Source organism: Rhea pennata, chromosome 2 (assembly GCF_028389875.1).
Source record: "Rhea pennata isolate bPtePen1 chromosome 2, bPtePen1.pri, whole genome shotgun sequence".
Classification (NCBI taxonomy): Eukaryota; Metazoa; Chordata; class Aves; order Rheiformes; family Rheidae; genus Rhea; species Rhea pennata.
In genome coordinates, this window is record NC_084664.1 from 93,268,325 (window position 1) to 93,292,026 (window position 23,702).

The 23,702-nt window shown below is 39.0% G+C and overlaps 1 protein-coding gene across 4 annotated transcripts in view; it reads left to right on the forward strand.

The window, feature by feature from the left end:
- The first annotated feature begins 5,286 nt into the window (after positions 1–5,286).
- Positions 5,287–23,702, forward strand: part of KIF13A (kinesin family member 13A) — a 116,426-nt gene continuing 98,010 nt past the window's right edge. For all 4 annotated transcript variants that reach the window (XR_009957644.1, XM_062569920.1, XM_062569918.1 and 1 more), the window contains exons 1-2: positions 5,287–5,395; positions 5,651–5,741. Coding sequence is in view for 3 of the 4 variants with exons in the window: in XM_062569920.1 (XP_062425904.1) it covers positions 5,341–5,395; positions 5,651–5,741 (146 nt within the window). In the remaining variant the exon portion in view is untranslated. The remainder of the gene's footprint in view (positions 5,396–5,650; positions 5,742–23,702) is intronic.

Below are 23,702 nucleotides of genomic sequence, written 5' to 3' on the forward strand. Positions count from 1 at the left end.
GTACTTTGGGACCTACAAAGATTGAAAAAGCCTCACTGAGGCTTTTCCTCTTGTTTCTCTTGTCTTTTTTTCTTTTTATTTTTTTGCCTCCCTTCCTGTTCAAATTCTGTTCAATTTGTAGACTTGAAGTCCACTACTTGTGCTAGAATAGCTAATATTCTCCTTTGTTGTTCTTATATTTTAAGTGAACTAGAGAATGTTTCAAATAATGACCAAGTATCTGAAACATTTCTTCAAAAAGAATACTGTTACAGATACCTGGCATAGGCTTGCTTTTCTGACACAGATATGTGTAGATGTTTGAAATCTCAGATATGTATTGAGCTCTGACTTGCAGGGCTAGTTTTAAGCATTTTTCCTAAACAGTTAATAAGCAAATGCTATAACAGCTGGACTTCAGCATGTCACCTCTGTATTCAGTTACTATCCTCTGTGGAGGCCACTGAACTCTGAGAGCTCCAGTTACCTTCTGCTTTTTCTTGCCATATCCTTTCACTACAGGTGCTAACTCTGGAAGATCATTCCTCCTGGTGTGAATCCAGAGATTGTCTTCATGATTCAGTTCTTGTAGTCTTGTAGTAAGTTTTACACTGTTGTTGTAAAGTCATGATACCCCATGTTGTTCAGACACAGTCAGCTATTAAGAAGAAAAGTATAAAAAGAAAAACTTTAAAAATAAGATTAGGGGAAAAAAAGCCTGGAGGATTTAAGATTTTACAATAGCTTAACTTAAGACAATAATTGCCCAGAAAACCCTAAATTAGCTTGGAAGTGTTCTCTTAGTTTTCACTTGCCACTATTTTCTTCCCTTACATAAGGAAACAGAATCAGTATGTTACTTTATAAAATTTTGAATGCCTTGTTTTTCACAGAAGGGTACACAAGACACACCTAAATAAAGATTTGGATGACTGATTAAATTAATTCATTTTCCAGGGTATTGCAGACCTGAAAGTCTGATCTTCAGTGTCTCCCCAGTCTGGGCAAGGAGAGAAATTAGGACTGTAAGTGTAGCCAGCAACCCGTGCTTACCTTCTCCATATGCTCAACACTTAGGAACTCTTATCTCTCAGCTCCTAGTGCAGTTTTACCACCTACGCTGTAGATAACTATCTTTGCTATGAAGATATTTGTACATGCAAACAAAGATTTATCCTGAGGCACCTTGGTGCAAAAACAAGCCTTTGAAAACATTCAAGAGTCCTGTGTTGGTAAGCATGACGCTCAACAATAGTCATAATAAAACTGATATTACCTTCACTTTTTATTTAAATGTTAAATAAAGATTCCAAATGTGATATGACATAGTGATCTGTACCTCAGAGGTAGGCACATCATAGAGCATCTTGTGCAACTGGGCTTTGGTATATGTGACTAATCAATTCCAATTTGGAATCCTCTTAAAATTAAATAAACAATACCAGATGAAGTCCTTTCACAGAAACCACAGATTCCATTAGTCACACCATCAGATGGGCCCTAGAATTTTTTAGTTCTGTACAAAAATTAAACGAATAGAATAAGAAGTTGCACACATGCAAATAAGGACTTGGTTATTTGGCTCCCGTTTCATTTCTGGAATGGTGGTAAAGACTTTCTGACCATGTGGAGCTTCTGCCCAGCAAGGTTTTGAAAAACCTTTTGGCTATTCTTTGCTTATAAGATGGTCATGCTAAACTCCTTCCCACTGACCTTGTGACCGAAGGGCTAATATCCCCCTACCTACACGGTCAAGAATTTGCTATCCTGGCACATACACTCTGGCTCTTTTATCAAGTCCATTATTTCATTCTCCTTCCTACAGCTTCTTAAAAACTGTTTCCAATACTGCAAGATTGGGATTTACACACCAGTTTTATTTCTATATATATATAATATCCAAGTCCATGAGAAACTAACAATTTTTTCAGGCCTGATGATTCTGTCAAGCACAGCTTGCTTTTTGGGCTACCTATGATGAAAGATCTAATGGGGCCCCTCTAACATAAGTCCATTCCTATTCTGCTGTAATGCCAAAGGTTCAGAGGAGACCAAAACCACAATGTGCTACATGCATGCTGCCTAACAGATGTTGTCAGGTATTGACATAGGTGTTGCCAAAAATCCTTCCTCAAGAGGACAGAGTTATGAAACCAGCATGTCATTCTTGGCAGCTGTTTTTCCAGACATGCTGATGTGAACAAAAGAGTAAAAATCCTTTTCCCATTTAACTAACATCAGGAGAAATCAGAATTTCACAAAAAGAGAGCAGCTACAGTCTATATTAGGACAAATTATGTTGCATCTCCCTATTCAAACTTCTTTGCAAGGTTGGCTTTCTGCACCTGCAAATATCTGAATGTCTTTCAGAGGTCTATTCCAGATGTTAGCAAGAAGGTTTTCAAGATCTTTCCCACAGCCAAAATCATAGACAATCTCATAAAGACTCCCCTTAGTTTCCCTTCAGCAAATGTCATTGTTTTTATAGCATCTTGCACTGATATATTTTTTTCCAGTAAGAGGTGGAAAATAGAGACGGAAGGTACATTTTTCCTTCTGTCTGTTGGCTATCTTCCCAAAATATCTTGGCTATCATTCCCAATAATACCCAAGTTTCACAGAACTCAGTTTTTGCACAGTCACTTCAGACATCATGCCTTATCTCGAGCCCATACTTACTTTGATCTGTGTTCTTACAGTTCACAGACATAGGTAGGATGTCTCATTTCAACATCTCTCCTTTTCTTTCATGGTTGAACCACATACTTATGATGCATTTCACAACAAACTTGATTCTTTATGCCTACTTCTGCAGGCAAGAAATGAGTGTGTGCCAGCTCCAGAGGTTTACTGTCACTGATGTTCTCCAGATACCCAACTCTATTTGGTAAAGTTTCTCTTTCACCATGCTAAGTGCGTATCTCACATTTCCTTTGAACATTCCTGTAATCACTGGCCATTCAGGGGCAACAGGACCTACTCCAAATCTGTTCCAGGCTCCTCTCTGCTTTCAGTTCTTCCCAGTCACTTACTACTCCAAAGTCTTCTGGCTGGCCCAGGAGGGAGCAGGGCTAGGAGGAGAAATGACATGGTTCTGTACCTTCTCAGTACTGTCAGTATTTAGTACTGTTTTCACCTCTTTTTGAAATGTCTGCTGTTTCTCCGTGTAGCCACCTATTAATCATCTTTTGTTTAGCTCATTCTCCTTACAGTAGCTTAGCCTCAGAGTAGACAGAGTAATCCCAGCTGGGTTTTAACCTGTCTTTTCAGTAAGCAAAATGTTACAGATATCACTATTTTGTGCTTGGACTTCTTGCCAGTTAGTTGCATTAGATGATAAGGACTGATTCCATGGAATATATTTCTCTGAAGCTAAGAAAATATTTCCTTTCTATATAATAATATATTTCCTCCACTTCTGGGGAAAAAGCAAAGTTTTAATGAGACACTTCAAAAAGAAGGCTATCCTGGGATCATAAGTCAACTGCAGTTTTACTAAAAATCTTTCTTGGCTTATCCGTTCAATGCTCAGCCATCCTTGGAGCTCCTGGTTGCTGGGATAATGCATTAGTGTTTATTAATGTTTTTCCCGAATGCTGAACTCACTACTAGTGAATGGACCCCACTCTTTCCTGTGGTATTTGGGCAGGCACTCGTTAACAATTGCCAGTTTTTGTCTGGAAAAGAAGCACCATATGAGCATTTGCAACACTTTACATACACAGCCCTTTTCTAAGCACATAAACTCCAGCCTAAGGATGGGCTCCTTTTATCTGACTGTAACCTCCAAATCCAAGCTTTTCATGCACGTGCAAAACACACAGTTCACCTAGGTCATCAGTGCTAGCACCAGGAGTATACCAGACAACTATTTTCTAATTGACTGTTGTGTATCTTTTGTGCAAAAATTCTGCAGATGCCAAAATAATTATTTCTGGGCAGTTTGTGGATTTTTCATTGTGAGCTTTTTTAAGTTCCACATAACCTGCTGTCCACTGGGATAATTCAGCAGCTTTGTGGTGGTAACATAAATCTTCACGGATCATAGCAGTGACTCTCCATTGAGTGTTTATCTGCTGTTTATCAGCTGACACCTTCAGTGAGTTCATTTTCATTCCAACTAAAACTGTGAAGAATCCTTCTCCTGGTTTATAAACACTGTCACCTCATTCAGAAAGAAAAAGAAACAAACTACTAATCACGTATTTCCCGTGATTTTTACTTTGAGATTCTGGAGCCTGCCAGGTGCTTGCACACATCCAGGCAGAGAGGAAGGGGGAAGGCCAGGGTGCACGGTCTTCTGCTCACTGCCTGACCCCAGCTGGGGCAGGCGTCTGCTCCCCATCTCCTGCGTCCTCAGAGGTCTCTTGTTTGTCAAGAGCTGGTAGCAGCAAGCTCCCTGCCTTTCCACACACCAAACCAGAAGGTCTTGGTGTGTAGCTGGTTCGCTTTAAATCGATGTGTGGATCACATAAATTTATACCCGACTTATCAGGAGCTATCAATCCCTTTACCCCTGTACCGGTCTCTTTGGGCAACATGCCTTCTTTCTCCGTCCTCCACCCTTCCACCCCATACTGCTTAACAACGTCTCTCGGCGAGGAGAGGAAAGAAGAGAGCACCCCTAAACCCACAAGCCCCTAAGGGGGCCGCGCTGCTCGCCCATTTCGCGCAGCCCCACCGCCGCCCCCACTGCTCACTCCCCCGCCATCACGTGACGGGGAGAGGGACAACGTCAGGGCAACGCGCACCGCGGCGCTTCACCACCCTCTCTACGCATGCGCGGCCCGGCGCAGCGGCGCCACCTCGAGGCCCCTTTCCGCCACTGCGAGCAGAGGGTCTCCGCGCGCATGCTCACTCGGGCCAAGCGGCCGTTCCCGGGGAGGGGGCGGGGGCTCGACCCCTCACCGCCCCCCCTTGCCGAAGGCGCTCGGGTTTTTCCGTCTCTTCCCGGCGGCGCGGCGCGGCCTTTCCCCGCCCCCTGCCCGCGCGCCGCAGTCTCAGCGGCGCGGCGGGAGACGGCGGAAGATGGCGGCTGGGATTGGCGGGGCGGCGGCGGGCGCGGCGGCAGCGGCGGCGGCGGCGGGCGCGGTTACGCAAACGAGGCTGTGGGCAGCGAGCGCCAGAGGCGGCGCGGGCCGCGGCTGAGGAGGGAGGCGACTGGGGCTGCGCGCCGCCGCCCTCCGCGGCGCCGGACCCTCCTCCGTGCCTCCCTCGCCGCCCCTCCGCTTCCCCCCCGCCCTCGCGCCGGCCCGGCATGGACGTTGGCGCTGCGCCGTGTCGCTGCGCGCGGCGCTGCGAGGCTGCGAGCCGCCGCTGCCGCTGAGCGGGGCCGCCCGCCGCTGCCGGGGCAGGGCGAAGATGTCGGACACCAAGGTGAAAGTCGCCGTCAGGGTCCGGCCCATGAACAGGAGAGGTGAGCGGCGCGGGCGCGGCCCGCCGGCGCGGCGCGGCGGCGGGGGGAGGCGGCGGCGGCGGCGGCGGCGGCGGCCGGGAGCGAGCCTGCGAACGGCGCTGTCCCCGGCGCCCCCCGCCCCGCGGCCGCCGCGCGCGCTGGGGGGCCCGGGGCGGGCGGAGCGTCGCCCTCCGCAGCCGGGAGCCGCGGGGAGGGCGGCCGCGGAGAGCCGGTGCCCTCGGCGCGGCCGCAGCCTTCTGTCGCCTTGCCTCGCAGAGCTGGACCTGAATACCAAGTGCATCGTGGAGATGGAAGGGAATCAGACTGTGCTGCACCCGCCGCCTTCCAGCACCAAGCAAGGAGAAAGGTAAAAGAAAACATAAATCAAAGTTAATTGTGCTGCTCATTAAAAACGCGCGCACACACACACCCTGTCCCGAGTTCCTGCCCCACCCTCTCCAGCTTTGGATTTAGGCAGCAGATGGTTCGTGTGGTTTTGTTAAAGGAGCAGCGAGCAGGCGGTGTTGTAAAGTTTTTGCCCGGTGCCTTTCAAAGGCTGCGATGGGGACGCGGAGGGGGAATGGGCTAAGGGAAGAATGTCGTGGCCCCTCGAGCTGCGAGGGCCGGCAAAAGTGTCAGTCAGGAATTGCTTCATTAGACTTGCATTATTAGGCCTTTCGTCCTTTCTTTGCTTCCTGAGCGGAACTGGAGGTGAACGAATGGAGCTGTGGAGGCGTAAGATCACTATTGGCCTCTTAAGTCTAAAAGCTGGTTCTTGATTAACTGCTCAAAAAATAAGCTATCGATTACATAATCAATAGGACTAGGAATTGCAGAGACTGTCCATGGTGTTTTCAGAAATTTCCGTTAAGTACAGACTGCTAATGCGTTGATGTGAACTTGGTTTTCATTTGTGGAAACAAAAAGCAGAATTTGGATTTTCTACTAGCAGTGGTATTTTTTTAAAGCTTGTTTACTAAGTTTTAACCTATTTGCCTCTGTAATTGCAAGATCCTTTGTTAATTCAGTGTTATTCTCTGAAGTAGCCTGTGAGAATGTGCTAAAATAATTTTGAAATCTGGCATTCAGTTATGATGCTTCAGTAAAGAATACCATTGGAAATATTCCAAAATACCAATGCACTAGACTGTAAAAATAGATCAGAACAGGAAAAGATTTCTTTCCTTTGAGGGAGTGAGGGGAAAGACAGGGAGGTGTGAGAGGAAAAGTTACAATACAATTTAACTTTTCTTATCTCTTCAGTTACCTGTTGACTATACAACTTAATCTGCTGAAAATATTTAAGTCCACCAAGAGTGAAACCGCTTTCATGGTTATAGCCATTTTCAGATGAATGAGTTCCTACTGTTTAAGTTACATTAAGGATATTTTTGATTGAATTGATAAGAGTTATGAAGAAACAGTAACATTAGAATTTGGGTTTTTTCAAAGGCCATTTGCCAGGTTTTCATTGTTTTCCAACAAAAAGGCCCAAGACTTTATGTGAAGACCTTCTAACGTTAATCCAGATGTTGGATCATAGCTGTAATCAAATCAGTTTAACTTAAATCCAGCTTGCTTTGTCTTCTGAACTGTTACTGTGGCTCATGTGCTGGCCTGAGACTTGAAAGACTTGTGCTTGCTTCTTCCATGGATCTTTGTGTGGTCTTCTACAAGCCTTACTGCCTCTATGGCTGAGCATCCCATCTATATAATAGAAATGTTGGTTTTAAGATGTCTGTTTTAGAATGTTCCCCCCTCTGTTTTTATGGTGTCCATCGTAACACTACTGCAATAAGAATAACATTGGCTTTCTTTAAAGTGAGTGGATTTGACAGGTGTAGAACATAAAACTCAGAGTTCACAAAGCAATAACAGAATCAAGGATTAAACATTGTTTTGGTATCGAAGAGAGAGATTATTTTAATAAAGAGCCTGTGATATGTGAATTTTGCGTGTCGTACAAATTGGTCTGCAGGTATTTAGGGAGACTGTATGGTGATTCTGTGCCGTGTTAGAGCTTGTGTGGCTTGTGCTTATCTGACTTTAATACCTATAACATGTATACGTTCTCTTACTTAGTTTGCATCAACTTCTGGTTCTGTGCTAAGAGTCTCACAAGTGAGTTCGGACACTTGTGTGCAACCCTGCAGATGATAGCTATGTTGGCAGGTGATAGCTGCCATGCTTGCAGCACACTGAGATTGGAATTTGGCAGTCTGTTAAATGTTCAGCTTGTATGTTGAAGGAAACAACTGTCTGACATGAATTGATTGGAAATAATCAAAAATACTGATCAGAAGTAATCTTGCTGATGCAGAAATACAATTTGGATGCTTTCCATATGTGGTTGTCGTGTACAATCTACTGAGATGCTTCATGGACTTTTTAGTGCTTTGTGAAGATTCTTAATTTTTATTTAATGTTAAACACTTGATTTCTATGTTTTTACCAAAGATAAATAGTTCAATTTCTCATGATGAAGGATGTATTCTACTGTTCCTTTATGTGTACCCAAATAAAATGTCTGTATAAACGGACTCTGGATTGCTGAGTAGTTGCTGTATGTACTTAGATTAATGCCTCAGCAGTTCAACTTGGTTTTTCTTTCAGAGCAGCCATGTCATTACAAAAATGATTTCACTTGCTAAAGTGATTAATTGGTCTTTTGCTACCATATTGCATTATTTCAATATTCTGTTTAGAATTACCTTTCCCTTTTTAACCTCTTACCTTTTTATATGGAAATTTCCTTTTTTAGCTGAATGAAAATAAAGTTTGTACTACACTTCAGAATAAGAATAAGTAGCTTTCTAAAGCCAGTTTTGTTTCCAACACTGCTTTCTTAATTGAGCTGAAGCCAAGAATCTATGGTTTAGGGAGAAGGAAGGAATGACGGAGATTTCAGGACTATGCTCTGTTTGCTTTGTACTCACAGTTATAATCTTAAATATAATAACAGAATTTTCTGAAGTTAGATAGTGCTTTTGTAATCACAACATTATAAGATTTGCTTTGGAAGAACATCCAGGAGTTAGGAAAATCAATTTTCCTAGCTTTGTCTATTCTACAAGTATGAATTTGTTTTTGAATTAAACCTAAGTTTAGATACATGTTGTTGATCAATCTCTAATTGTACATGCTCTAACATTAAATTTATGAATGATTTACCTCGACAAGTGGTGAAAGAAGCCTAAAATCCAGGTAGTACTGTCATTTGTCTAAGTATTCATTGCTCTAATGGTGGTAAAGCAGCAAGCTGCAACTCTAATTTAGAGCAGGGTTTCTAACTCCCTGTTCTGATCACTAGACCACATTGCACTCATACCGTAACAAAGAAAGCTACAAAACAGTGGTTGTTGATACAATTTGTTACATTTCTTTTTGTAAGCAGCAGACCTGTCATTTCCCATAGGCTGCCCTTTTTCCAGGTTCTAAACTAACAGGAAGAAAGAGAACCTAGAAAAACCTAACAATCAGTGTCTGAAAGGCACAGGAAAAACTTCACTGATTGATGTAATATTAGACAGAGTTCGGAAAGGAATAACTTTCATTAGCTAGTGTCAGGTATAATCACTGTGATACTGGCAAACTTTATAAGTTGATTGTAGGACTTCTTAGTCCTAGAGTTAGTCTTACTAAGCATTTTTTTTTAATAGGACTCTGACACTTCTCTCTGGGCCTGTAAAAGATTCTACTTCATATTAAAGCTGCTGGATTTTTTTTAGTATAAAAAAAAGAAAGATTTTTAGCAGGTGCTTCTTCTGCATTTGATTCTTAAGATAGACTTTCCCCAGTTCTTGCCTTTCAGCTTCACTTTTTAAGAACATATCATCTGAAAAGAAAAGTTTTGTTTTGGTTCCCTGACAACAGTTCTTCATGACATGATCTTTCCTTCTTTATTAAACAAAATATTTATCTTGACTGAAATAAACAAGGAACTATGGAGACAGCAAAACTGAAATACTGCTTCAACTGTGTAGTTTGACTGAAACAAAAAAAAAAAAATCATCATCTGTTGGGCAACTTACTCCATTAAGGCATAGTAGTCATGTACAAACCTGATATTGTTAAAGATCTTGGGTCAAAAATCAGTAAGAAGTCATCAGAGTGTGGAGCTGAATATGATATTTTCATTTTTCTCAGAAAGCATCTTTCTTACCTGGCTTAGTTTTTTCTAGAAACATATTTTAAGACTTGTTTCCTCTGTCTTTTTCCTTCATCTTTTAGGTAACAGATGAGTAGTGCAAAGGCCAAATGCTACTTAGGGAGGACTTTTTTATATCACTAAAATGCTAAAGATTTTGGAATATTTTGAGTTCTTTAATAAAATTGACCCCTTACAACTTGTTCCCAGTCATTTATCTGGTTTCTGTAGGCCATGATACTTCTGAAGATTTCATCATTGCTAGATAGCTTCTCCTTAAAGTCTTGTTTCTAGGTAATGGCTCTGTTTTACCACCCCTGCCTAGTTTTCCTCTGGGGAAAGCATGATTTTGAATGGTCTTTAGTAGGTAGTCATTCATACAGTTTATTTTTGATTTATTAATTTGAACAGCATCAGAAATGAGAAGGCTGTTGTATGGAAGGTATGTTCCTTTGTGACAATGGTGCCTATTTTAAACTGAACCTTGTAGAAGATGACAGCTGCAAATTATTTCCATATCTGAAGGAGCAGGAGCTCAAGAAGATGACGTCTCTGTGTATACTCCGAATTATCGTTTGTCTGAGATAGATGGTAAAATAACAGCAGGCAGCAACCATTACCTTTGTCTATAGGAAATTGTAAAAGCAATCTGACTTTGACCTCTTCTGTTAGTATTCCGGTTAGGTGTCAATGATCCGGATGTGAACTGTTACCTTTGAATATTTATGGAAAAGGTGTGCCTGAATTATGAAATGTGTTGCTGGAGATGGTATTTCAGAATTATTTCCACAATGCTTTTTCATTCATGCCTCAAGTAGGACACTAGATGCAGTTTCATTAAATTGCTGTTCTCAAATTCCACATAATTTAAAACAAAATGAAACATGCAGTATTTTGGATTATAGGTTTGTGTCATGTTCTAAGGTGGCCTGAAGTGTACTAAAAGGAACAGCCATTCTTTTGTCATGTTTATAAAACTCAGATAACTGTTAGGACATTATGCTTTGGTCTTTAAATGGCATTGCTAGAGGAAACTATCTTTGGAGGCTGTTGAGATTGTGGATGAGAAGCTAGGAGTACTTAGCTGGCAGTATTTCTGAGGAAAAATAGATCAAGTACTTGAAGAAAAGGAAAACCATTCTTGGTTAATTAGGTGATCATTGCCTTGTAGCCATTCTGTACTTTTGGATTACTGAGTGTTATGTTAAAATATTATTGTGTAGAACACAGTGAAACGAGAGTTTCAGATTTGAACCTGTCCAAATTTTCTGTTGTATGATGTTAGAAATGCTCACACAATGAAACTTGAAAAGATTTTTTTTAAAAGATAAGCAGGCCATTAGACATGCTTTTCTTCTGTATTTAGTAGGGGCATATATGCGTGCATTTGCTTATTATTGAAACCACATTTTTTTTTGAGATCTGGATTACTACTTAATCCACCTTGAATATGTTGTTTACTGACATGAATTATGAATTTAAGAAATGTGCAGCTCTTTCAAAATGGAGTTATTTTTGTCCTTTTGTTTGGGGAGATCAGGACTGAAGGAAAAGTTTTAATCTTTTGCCTCCATTGCCCATTTGATCTAATTAATAATGACAGTTTTCTTGTTTAAAAGCAAAAAAATTGCCTTTGCCTTGTTGTGCCTCTAGCAGATCTATTGAATGTGCATGTGGTAAGGTTTCAGACTTCTAATTAGAGTTACTGTTAGCAATTTACAAAATGACTTTTATAAAGTATTGTAGTGACCCTGATGTGGTCTAGATTCAAAATTCTTCAGCCTGTATCTAAAAAGTCCCCCTTCCACAAAACTTTGGCTCAGAGAGAAGTAGTACACACAAGCTTTTATTCTGTGAGATCTACAGACTTCATAGAGTTGAAATGCAAATCTTTGTGTATATTTTTGGTGATAATGTGAATTCACAGTCTCAGTTCAGCAATGCAGTACTCACAGGTTAGCATATATTATTCATATATTATCACTGTGGTGATAGTTCTAGTAATAAGATTAGAGCTAAATATTTAAACTGACAAATGTACTAGTTGCCATATATTTATGAGATGTTACCTTTATTCTTCTAAAGTTGGGTGCAAATTGAGTACCAGTGGTGGTAGTCACCTTGTTGGCTGTGTTGATAGTATGCCTTGCATGGAAAGACTGTCCTTAATGGTGGGAAAATAGTTCCCTGCTTGTTTGGCCCACACTGGGCATGGTTTGAATCTATTAAAGGAAACAGTCTACTATACTGAAATGCCAGCTGCTGCAGCAATGCTGAACAGATTCTGTTGTTTAACTGAATAACTTCTCTGATTGCTCAGTTGCTTGTATTTTGTGTTAGGATGTCTGTTACCAGCTGCAGAATGTCTAGAAGGCTGTTAAAGGAAGTGTGAAAGAGTCTGCTGGAGACGAGGAGCGTTGTACACGTTCAGTAATTGCACAGACAAAGACAAGACCCCTACTGTGCAATGATTTGCTCCACAGAAACTCAATATCAAGTTAACTTGAGACCTGAAGCACCAAGTTAACTAAAACAGCTATGCTTTGGGCTGGAAGTAATACTGCTGTCTCGTCTTATGAGATGTGGAAGGGATTTAAATTTGTTTAGTTGCTGCTATATGACTGTGATATGAAATTGGTCATCAGAGCTTGAAGATTGTTGAAACTTGAGCTCCTGGAGCTTGTCTGTATGATTTTTCTGTGGTTTGTGACAGATATTGAATAGGAGTTGAGGGAAGAGCTTCATAAGATACATCAAGCAAATTGAAAGTTTGGTAGATGAGGGTCGATCAGGAAAATGCATTGCTGACAGGAGTGAAAAAATCAATGGCACAAGCTCAAGATATCTGTGCTGGTGAAGAGTTACGTAAGCTGTTTTTAGGACTATGGAAAGTGTACCTTTATTTCCTTTCTCTTTTTTGAGGGTAGAGGGAAGTGAGTGGCTTTCTGAAGCTGTTGTGCTTGGTTAGTGATAATTAAAGTTATTAGTAGTTATTAGTAATTGATTAGTGGGAATTTAGCCTTTATTTTTGATAGTTGCCTTTTAATCTAAAATTTGAAGTTTCTATAAGTGAGACTTTTTAAGCTAATGAAATTCATAACCATGTGCTATACTGCTGCCGCTTCACATTTGATGACGACATGGATAGTATGCTGATACTGGCTTACTTGAGATAGATGACATTATTATGTCATCTTTTTGCAGTGTGTGTGTATATCCCAAGAATTTTAAAGCATTTTATAAACATGAGTCAAGTCACCTGCTGTGGCTGGGGTGGCAGGCTTATCTGTGCATGTATTTATGAAGATAGTGTTTAATATGTTAAAAGCTACCAGGATATGTTGTTAATTGTAGGCTTTAGAGAAAGTCTAAATACGATGTTGTCTAAATAATGTGATTTTTTTTAAAAAAAAAAAAAAGCATTGCTGAAAATGCCAACACTTAAATGCTTATTTCCTTAAAAATGTATTGTACTAGAGAATATTTTAGATTTGCAAGTAATATGAAAGAAAATGCATGATTTCCCATTTATTCATCATCCAGCTATTGTTCCTCTGTCTCTTTTCATGCATGAACACAAATTCCACATAAGTAGTGCTTAAAAGCCTCTGATGAGGTTAAACTTTTTCTACTGTAAGGTATCAAAATTCTGAATCTATCTGCCGAGCTACTAGAACAATTTTCAGAACGCTATGTATAAGTATGTGGAGGTGTCTGTTTTGCCTAATATTTGTCATATGATGACAAGGAACAGCAGATCTTAAATAAGAAACTACAGTAGCTGGCACTTCTTCCTGCACTGGTTCTGCTTTTCTTCTGTCTTCATGGTTGAAATCAAATCACGTGCAGTGTTGCTGAGAAGGTCCTTTATGGCTTAGGTGTGATGGAAGGCAAAGTTACTCATCTGTAAAATTAATGGATTTGTAAAGTGACTTGTTGTGGTTATAATGTGGGATTTAATACATTTGAATTCTTATTTTGTTGAATTGTACTTCAAATTCAAATTTACTTTGTGATCCAAAAGCTAAGACTGGTTTTATGCTAGATGACCTTTAGCTAAAGATAAGTCAACAGAGCATTCCAGTTCCATTGGAGGTACAGACCATGCTGGTAGAACTTTTTTTTACTGGCAAAGATGCTTTACTTCCCTGAATGAGAAGCATTCTGATCTACTTTGGAAAGTCTCTTTGTCAGCATGTGTTGATGTCATTTTTTTTTATGTATGTAATGTGATGTAAGCTTGCAGCACTCCAGATTTTTGTGTTGGCTGAGTAGTGCCACCTCCCTGAATGATGCAAGTCCCAAGCTTTTTGGTATTTTTCCTTCTTGTTATGCCATGTTGTTATTTTGTTTTGCACTCATTCCTTTAGACTTAAATCCATTTTCAGAAGGTTTTGTATAATGAAACCAAGATAAAACAGAAATCAGCCACTTGGTACAATAAAGTAAATGTTTGTATATTGTGTACACAACTGAAGAGGTTAATGCATTGGTTATGTATCCTCTGCATGCTCAGCAAGTAATTATATTTGAAAACTTTTATGAAGAAAACTTGAAGATTATGTAATGGAGTAAGAGCAGAAATGACTTGCAATCTTCAGCATTGTTCTTGTGCTGTATTGAGATAAAAAAGATAGTTCTGAAGATGTAGTTAGAGTATCACAGAACTGGGGCCCTCTTGGTTTTGACATTTTGAAGTTTCTTACCATGACCATAGATGATAAGCTGTTCTGGAACAAACTATACAGAAAGCAATCTGGCATTTTCCATTGTTCTCATTGCATTTAAAAGGGAAAAGATTTTGATAGTTCTTTCTTCTTGTCTCTGTCCTGCCTGCATCTTTGATTGGAATGTCCTTGCAAAATGTTGCTTCAGCATCTATGGAGAAGCTGACACATAAGGAAATGACGAAGATGGTTCGTTAATGGATTTGCTGCTGACATGGTAGAACATAGGGAAAGGATACTTAGGGACTGGAATGAAAGGATAAGGAAAGGGAGAAGGGAGATACAGAAATGGATGCTCAACAGTATGATGAAACTTCTCAAACAATGCAAATGCTGGGGGGGGGGGGGGGGAGAAATCGGTATCCCGTAAGCTTTTCTCCTATCTTGTTGAAAGTGTGTGTGAGAAACTGGCGGTCTTTGAGGCAATACTGCGTTCTTCATGTGTGCCCTGGTTAAGATTCAGGTTGAAAACAAAAAGGAAAATGAGTTCAAATATACAGACCTTTGAACACCGGACAGCTTTCTGTGTACTTTCTTTGTCAAGAACTTCCAAATACCCAGTGTTTTTGTTGTTTGAGGTGCTTATAACATTGCAGTTAAACTTGCATATTATGTTACTAAATTTGTTTACACGATTATAATATTTCTAATGTTGTTTTTTCCCATTTATTGTGTTAAACATCTGTCATGATTGGAAGTCTGTGTAAACTGGCTGTGAAATAATTCGCTCAAAAGAAACACTTGTATGTTGGTCAAAAAGACAATGAAAAGGCTTTGGAAGGTAGAGTACTTGAGTGTTCTCAAGTTTTTATTCTGCCAAACAGTATCTTGATGTTTTTATTTACCATTTTTATGAATGCAACAGATGTTCTGTCCCTGAGACACTCACTGATAGAAGCTTTACATATGTTTCAAGGAATGTGGTCTATCTTATGAAATTTCAGCAGCAACTGCCCATTGCAGAATGACATCTAGCAATTTTGTGCTAGTTTAAACACGAAAATGCAGTTCCCCAATGTTGAGGTGACTGAATGGTCTCAGTATTTTGCAATTCTAATGTATTTTCTGAGCTATCTTTCTTTTACTATGTGGTTTTTACTTGTGTTTCAGTAGCTATTTTAGAATTTAAGTTACCTGAGCAAGAAAGAATTCATGGCTTGTCTGCAAGACTGACTCAAGTAGACTTTGAAAATACTCTTGCACTCGTATGACCAAAGTATAAGTGTTTTTTATGAAAATCACTCCAAACTAGTTCATCTTAATCTTTCACTCTCTGTCGAAAAGGGTGTAGGATTTCTGGAGGTTCTTATAAAAGTGGAATTTTGAATGCTTACATTTTTCTCAATTTTTCTGCATCTTTATCATAGTTTAGAGAAGATAGAGGCAAGTAAGCCAATGATGTAAGTGACCTCTTGTCTATTTGACTTTGTTGTGATTAAAAAAGAGGGAAATAAATGCAAAGTCTTTCTCTTTATACTTTGAAATGCTATCCTAAAAGATATTGTACAATTGGATTTTGAAGGAAGATTGTCTTCATCAGCAGTGATATAAATGAAAGATACTAAAAATGTTGATGTTAATATGCAATTATGTTATATGGGAAAAGAAAAATCAAACTAAATTAGAGGGGGTTTTTATTTTTAAGAAAAAAATCATGCTTTTGTTTAAGTTTGATAACTTAAGAGCGACAATCTGTTGGCTAGTAGCTATAATGAGCAATGTCAGAATTTGGTAAAGCTCAAAGTGAGTGTTTTTAGACTACAAAACTTTTTTTTTTTTTTTGAATAGCAGTGGAAAAGCTGTGTATTTGAAATACTGTTAAAATTATCCTTCTATTTTGCATTGAAAATACGAGGTCAGTATAGGATTCCATAAAGAACTTTTGCTGTAAATGGAAAGAGAAGAGAATGCAATGCGCTTTTTTGTTTTTTCTCTTAAAAATCTATATTGGACAATTCATGATTCTTTTCAAAAATCATTTTACAACTTTTTTTAACTTTGTTTTTCCATATGAAGCAAGTTATTTTGCTTTGGTACTGTTGGTCTAAGAGCATTTCACAAATGCTTCAGCTTACCTTAGCTGCAGCTTCCCCTTTATCTTTCTATTCTTTTTTACTTTCAGGTCTGAGTTTGCAGATGTAGTAGTTAAAAATAAATTGTGAACTGATCTGGAGTTACTAACTAGAAAATGTAACTCTTAGCTTTTTTTTTTTTTTTTTTTTTTTTTAATATAACTGCTCTTTAATATAACTGCAGAAAGGAGACAGCTGAGTCCTTATTGTACTGAAAGCTGCTGAGAATGGCTGGTGCTGACATTTAGTAAAATTATTAGTGGCCATGTCTATAGAGGAAAAGCTATACTGGAAAGCTCATGTGATAAACTTCATTTGAAAAGAGTTTTGAATTTAGTTCTGCATTTGCCAAACCTGAATTTTGTTTGCTATTTTGCTCCTTCATGTTCTTAGTTTAACTTTTCTAACAAAACCTTGCTGACCTCAGTACTACTATTTGCCTTCTCAGATCACTAATTAATATAATGCCTGTTAGAGTTCAGAAACTTTCATATGACTTAACACAGTGCTGCCAGTTGACCTATTTATTCTGAGCCTTTCTCCTTCCTTAACATATGACTTCTCATGCTCTTGTAATAATTCTTTGTCAATATTTTGAGAGATTACATGTAACTACTTTATCTCTTCTTGCTTGTATTTGCCTAACTATTTAGTGTGCAGGCAAATGTCTAGGTAGGTGGTCCAGGCTATGGGTTATTCATGGCAGAAGTAATTGCCTTTGTCATGTGGACCTTTAGCAGGTAAGCTTGGCAAGACCTCACAGCCTCCCATGCAGGGTCAGTTCAGAAGTCTCTATGCTGGACTTGCAGCTGGGATGCACAGTGCAAGTGCTGGACAGCTATGGATGGCAAGTTTGTGTCTAGCAAGACTTTGTTAGCTTGTGCTCAGTGCTAATCCTCGTGTTTGTGACTGTCCATGTGAACTTGGAAATGGGAGGAGCTGGCAGTGATGGTGATCTCTAGCAGTGCTAGGGACGGGAAAGGGCAAAAGGTACATAGATGTAGGCTTGCACTGCTGTTTCACTAGTTCAGGTGCAGTACAGAATGAGCACACGTTCAGGTAACGAGCCCAAGCTGATGAGGTTCTCCTAAAACTGAGAGTGCAGGGGTTCACTGGCTAGAGACACTCAGTTGATTCTACAGTGTTGATTCTGTGACTGAGTATGTCTGCAACACGCTCCTTAGTGTGCACCATGTTATCTGAGACTTTTTACCATTATCAAGAGTTTCAGCCTACACTCATTATGAGTAATAGAGTTGACTGTAACCTACAATACAGATGGTTCTAAATACAACTGTAAAGCTGTGTGTTAACACTTTAAGTAGAATTTAAACACCTTCATTAACTATTAGAAACAAAGCAGTTGAAATACTTTACTGTAAAACAGAGTTAGATTCCCATTTTTCTTAGGCTTATCAACCTTACTGATTGAGTTGAATGGTGAATTTAAAGCTTGGGTATTTGCCATACCACGAAAAGTGTTCAGTAGAACAGAATACATTTTCCCTGTTGACTCCAATCTATGAGAGAGAATCCCCATTTCTGGAATATGGGATCATTTGCAGCCACTTCATATCCCATTACGGAAACCTAGACCTCAGTTCTTTAACCAGCTCTGAGCAGATGCCAGCATGGGCCACCAAATGCACTTCAGTCTCTAGGTTAGCATGCAGATGGCATGGCCCACTAGCCAAGCTTAATTTTACCAGCTTTTGGGCTATTTAAACATACACAATTCATCTTTATACTAAACCTCATGGTTTCTGTGAAAGCCTATCTGCAGATAGAAGCTTATGTCCTTCCCTGTTTTTATTTGATTTCATCCTTTCTTCCTCTGCCTTTCTTCCTTTTGACCTTCTGCTGTGTTCTCCCATGCTTTGTGAGATATTTAAAATACAGTATCTAGAAACGTAGTAGCTAGAAATGACAGCATATTAGAGTCAAGAGATTGAGTGCTATTGGCAACTCCCAGCAGTGCTCTGCTGCTTACTCTAAATTGAAAGCTTTGTTTAAATGTAATCTCTTTTGCAGTAGTACTGTAACATGTGCATGTTGCTTGTCTCAGCTTCTTTGTTTTTCTGTGCCTTGCTGCTGTTCTACTAGTAACTTACCCCATAGTATTCACTGACAGTGCTGCTTTCATCAACTTCTTTATTTTCTGTGTGCTAAATGCCAAAAATCTCTGCTGTTCCAAAACTTGTCAGGGCTTGACATCTTGATTTTGTTGTAGGATGACCATGCTTTCTAAATTAATTTCTTGATTTCTTTTTTGGCTGCATCGAGGCAAATGTAATAAGAGAGTAATTTTTCTGTTTTCCAAACCCAACTGCATTCAGTATGCTGCTGCTGAATTGGGCTAGAAAGCCCAGCTCGCTGTTGTAAAACCCAGTGAATTTCTACCCAGTGACGCAGGCTCCCACCTTCTCAAAATCTCCCTCCCTTAACTTGGAGCGCCCCTTTGCTTAGGGTATCCTGCAACACTATATCCAGGCTGTGGCTGTGTCTTATTAGTACCTGAGCAAGTGCTCTCAACAATTTCAAAGTGAGCACACTCTGTTTCTAGATATGAGCTGGTCTTATCTCCAGTTTTTGGCTTTGTTTTGCACCTGAGCTAATAAACCTGGCAGGACTCAATGTCTGCTTTTGTCTGTTACACAATAACACTGCAGCGTGGATAAAATTCTCCCACGCAGTGATAGTGGGAGCATACTTCAAACAATTTATACCTTTCAGTGTAATAATATTGTAGTGTTCCACGCTCTGTAAACAAATGTTCCTGAAATGAGTTGTGGATATAAAATTGGCTGTACAGTCTGAGACCACTGCTCAAAAAACAGTTTGAGGGGATAATGGCAATTGCTGCAAGCCAAGAAGGAGAAAGAAAGAATCAAGGAAGATTTGAATAAGAATGAACAATTTGAAATAAAGAATGATTAATATACCTACTGTTCAAATATTTTTAAAAATAAGTAAACTTTGAGGTATTCTAGTAAGATTCCATTGAGAATATTGCATGTTGATTGGGTATGTTATGTTTAAATGTAAAAATGCATTTGGAGAAAAACAGTTTTTAAGTGAACAACTATTTACTGACAGCTGTAAGGCCGCTAGTCAGAGTTTAGGATAGCTCTGCTCATGTATTGTGTACAAGTTTGTGTGTGATGTTATCTGCCGTCAAGAAACAGAGTTGCATAATCTAGGAAATTTATTTGGAAAGGTGATTATGATCACTGATTAATTTTCACCATGCTGTCTCAAGAATTTGGTTTCAAGATTACTTGGCTCATCTGTATAAATATATATTTTTTTCTTTTGTCTGTAAACTATTGTAAGATCCAAAGAGAAGCAAAAACAGATTTTTGTTAATAATAGTCATCTGGAATTTAGAAGCTGGATTCTAAATCTCCTTAATTCTATTGTCTGAATGTCATCCTTAATTGTGTTTATGTTGTCAGTCACTGTGTCCTGTGGAGCTTAACCCTTGCTGATGAGTTGGAAAAGAGCAGATCTGTCAACCTTTCCTTAGTGGCTTTGGGTCTAAGAATAGAATTCTAATTTTGCTACCAAAGTCAGAATGTCAGTGCAAATTTGTAGGGCAAGTTCTGTGTAGTGAGAAGACAGTTAATCTCAGCTGGTCAGTTTTCAAAGCAGTTAATCTGATAGATGACTATTTCAAGTAGATTACTGTGTTTTTATGGAGAGCAGTGTGTGGAATAAATTGATGAGTTTGGTATGGCAGGTGAAGCAAGAAAGAAGTTCTGGAAGTAGTTGGACTGGACATGCTGATGTGAAATGCTGGTCTTCTAGGAAATGGCCTCAGGTGAAGATTAAAATAAATTTTTAATACTTTTACAATTACATTTTAAATTGGTTTTTGATATCAAAGGCATCAAAAATTACATCCCTCTTTTCAGAGTTGTTAAGTTTACAGGCAGAAAAAAGAATCCAGAGATTTTAGTAAGTAAATGCTGTAAGTTAGAGGTCTCTGTAGGTTGTGCCACAATTGTATACAAGTGTTCCTTTCAGAGATTGTAACAGTGGGGCATTCTTTTCTGTATCTTTTTTTTAATGTTTGACATAATGTTTTTGAAGTGGAGGCACCAAATAGCTCGTGTTTTCTGCTCCTGTTCCAGACTTGCCTTTTCAGAGTTTCTGAGCACTCAGTATTCATCAACTCAAAGGAAGACGAAAATGGTCAATTCTGAGAATGTTCTTGCTATCAGTAGGACACTTCTCATTATATTCCCAATTTCCTCGAACAAAGTGTTCCAGTTTTCTATATGCCATCAATTACAAGCAATTATTGTGCCAAATCAGTATTTGGCTAGGTTTCATTTTTGAAAGTTAAATTTATCGTGTCTATTGTAATCTAATAATTCTGTATCCAGCAGACCTAACTTGAAGTTCTGCTTCTGAGGAAAGGAAGTGTATTCTGCATCTTTTTTCATGTTGAGCATTAGAGTTCAGAAGATCAAGGTATGAAAGAATGCTGGAATTCAATGAGAAACATGTGCAAAATTGTCTTAATCATTTATAGCTTACATATTGGAATATCTTTAACATAACCTTGAAAATGAAATGGGGCATTGCAAAGGGCTTAAAATAATTGGTCAAAGGAGCAAAGAAATTGCAATCCTTTCATCATGCAGCTTCTCTGAGTGCATAGAAAGAGTATACCAGAGAACATATGGCATCTATTTAATTCTTTTTCAAATGCCTGTAGAGGTAAAATACTATATTCTCTCAAGTATAAATGCAGTTCACAAACTGCTTCAGGAGACTTGCCTCGTAGGCACGCGTGGTATCAAATAAGTTTTTTTTTTTTTTTTTTTTCCTGACGTCCTTTTCATTGCAACATGCTAATAGTCATCAGTATAAAATGACACTAATACTTTTTTTAAGAACAGCTAATTTTAATTATTTGAGTCTAGATTTTTAATTTACTATTACTAGAAGGAACCCTGGGCCTCCAAGCACTTCTGCGTATCAATGTTAATTTAAAGTCTAGAGCTGCAAAAAGGAGCAAGTAGCAATGTACAAATTAAATGAAATTGCTTCTTTAAGATGGTATTTCTTTTACTGCTGTACAAGTAATGCAAGTTATCTTAAAACTCTGCAGTCCAGGCAAAGTTAACTACCTTGCAGCTGCTGTGTACAGACAGCTACTGTGGCTCAACTGATACTTGCTAACTTGATTATGGGTCTAAGCTTATTAAAAATGCTGAGATACAGAAAATTAATGGTTGTTTACAATCATTACTATACAACATATGATAAATTATGCAGAGATAATATCTGCAAAGGAAATATTCTTTGAAGGCACTTTATGCAGTGAACACTAAGTTTCACATAGTGTTAAATCTCTTCACTTGTAGAACCTCTAATCTTCCTCCCCCCCCCCACATTATTGTCTGGTTTTGGATGCCTGTAGTTACTGTAACATCGTATTTTAACATGATGATCATCATAGCTCCCCGAATCACAATGCAGGGAATTAATGCACATTTTTACTGTATTAGAGTTCTTCATTGCTAAAATCCCAGCATTGATCTTTTATTGACCGATTGCATCTTGTATTTTGATACTGCATTAAAATGTGTTGTAGCTGTCATGCTGATGTTAGATTAAAGCTTCTCCTTCTTTTTTGGGGTTGCTTAGGTAATTGAGTACTTTTTTTTTTTTTTGGAGGGGGGTATGTTTATTAAGATGGAGTTGAGAAGTATATGAATGAAAGCTGACAAACTTGATTGGTCCTTCTGTTTCCATACCTACAAAATAGACACACTTGTTTTTTAGATTGCACTGTACCTGTGTTTCTAAGGCATATAGAAAGAATCATCTATCACAACGAGTTTTAACATTTATTTCTAGTGTTGGTAGCATTTTTAATAGAAAAAGATGAATGATGCAAGGGAACCCTGTGTAAGAGGCCAATAATTTCTTGGTCTCAGTGCAGATTTGCCAGACAATTCCATAAAATAGTTTAAAACTGAATATTTTTTGAGATGATTGAAGTTAGAAAAGTGAGATCAGATTGATCTGGAGTATATTTTTCAACTCATTAAATGCTTTTCAGACAGTCCTATAAGCCTTGTGCCTGCCCTTTTGTGCTACATAAAAGGGCAAGAATTGGCTCGCCAGGACAGTCTGTTCTTCTGCAGGCTGTTCCCTGAATGTCTGCAGGTGCAGACAAAGAATGGCTGGATGAATAGTTCCATTTACATGCTCCTTGTTGCCTTTTTCTGAGTATCCTGTCACGTGAGTGGAAGTCTTCCTGCCCAGCTGGCCAATCTTACTTCTGCTCTCCAGAAATGGAAAAATTACCAAGAATCCATTTTTGTAAAAGAAACTGTACTGTTCTTATACTATCATTGTTCATCTGTTGGACTGGGGTCTACTAGGTATGGGAAAAAAAAGTCGAATTGTGGTAGTATTCTAGATATGAGGTACACAACATAGAAATTTGTTTTCCTAGTCTCAGTATATTTTTTTGTTGCAGTAGGTGGGACTTGCAGGCAGAAAAAGTCTGAACTAGTTGTGTTCCTTTTTATTTTGCATAAACTGGTAGTCACTTCTGCCATTCTTTCTCTCCTACAGCACATCTTACTAAGGAACAGAGGTTGCAGGCTTTTATTTACAGTAAGTTGAACTGAGTTGTAGACAACAAAATTAGGGATTAGACTGGATGACTTTGAACTCAAAAGTGTGATCAGATATTACTTTGCACATCACCGGAAACAACTTCAGAAGCTACTACCTTTCAGCTGTTTATTACTGTGTCCTAATAGTGAATTTCAATGTTAAGTAAAACAGCCTTGCAAGCTTGAGGAAACAAGATAGGCCTTTCCTTTCGCCTTTGACTATCTCATGCTTCTCCTCTTACTGGATTGTCTGATGAGATAACTCAGCCTCCTTTCTGCAATGCAGATGGCTTTTGCCTTCTGCAGAGTCCAAGATCAGTGGCCTTGGACAAAACTGAGCCAGTGGCTTCTCTCCACTGGGCCTTTGGTGTGGGGAGTTGTGCCAAGTGGAAAATGTCTTTTGTTTTCAAGGCCTACATTAAGAACTACATCTATTGCCTTTTCTTTCCCCGAGGCTTTGCCTTGGGGTGCTAGTGGGGCAGATATTAGCAAGTCAGGTAGAGTGTAGTATGAACACTTAAATTGTTTCATCTGAGTTACAATATGGAATTTCATAGGTTTGAGAAGTATGTGATAATTCATTTTAGTAACCATTTATAAAATAGTGAACATGCTTTCGGCGTTCTCTTCTTCTGGTAACTTTTGAGGTTCTCTCTCCTATTTTGTTCAGAATTTGTTTTCTACAGTAATTTGTATTGTTCTTTGGAGAAGCTCTCTAATCAGTTTCCTTAACGTGCTCCT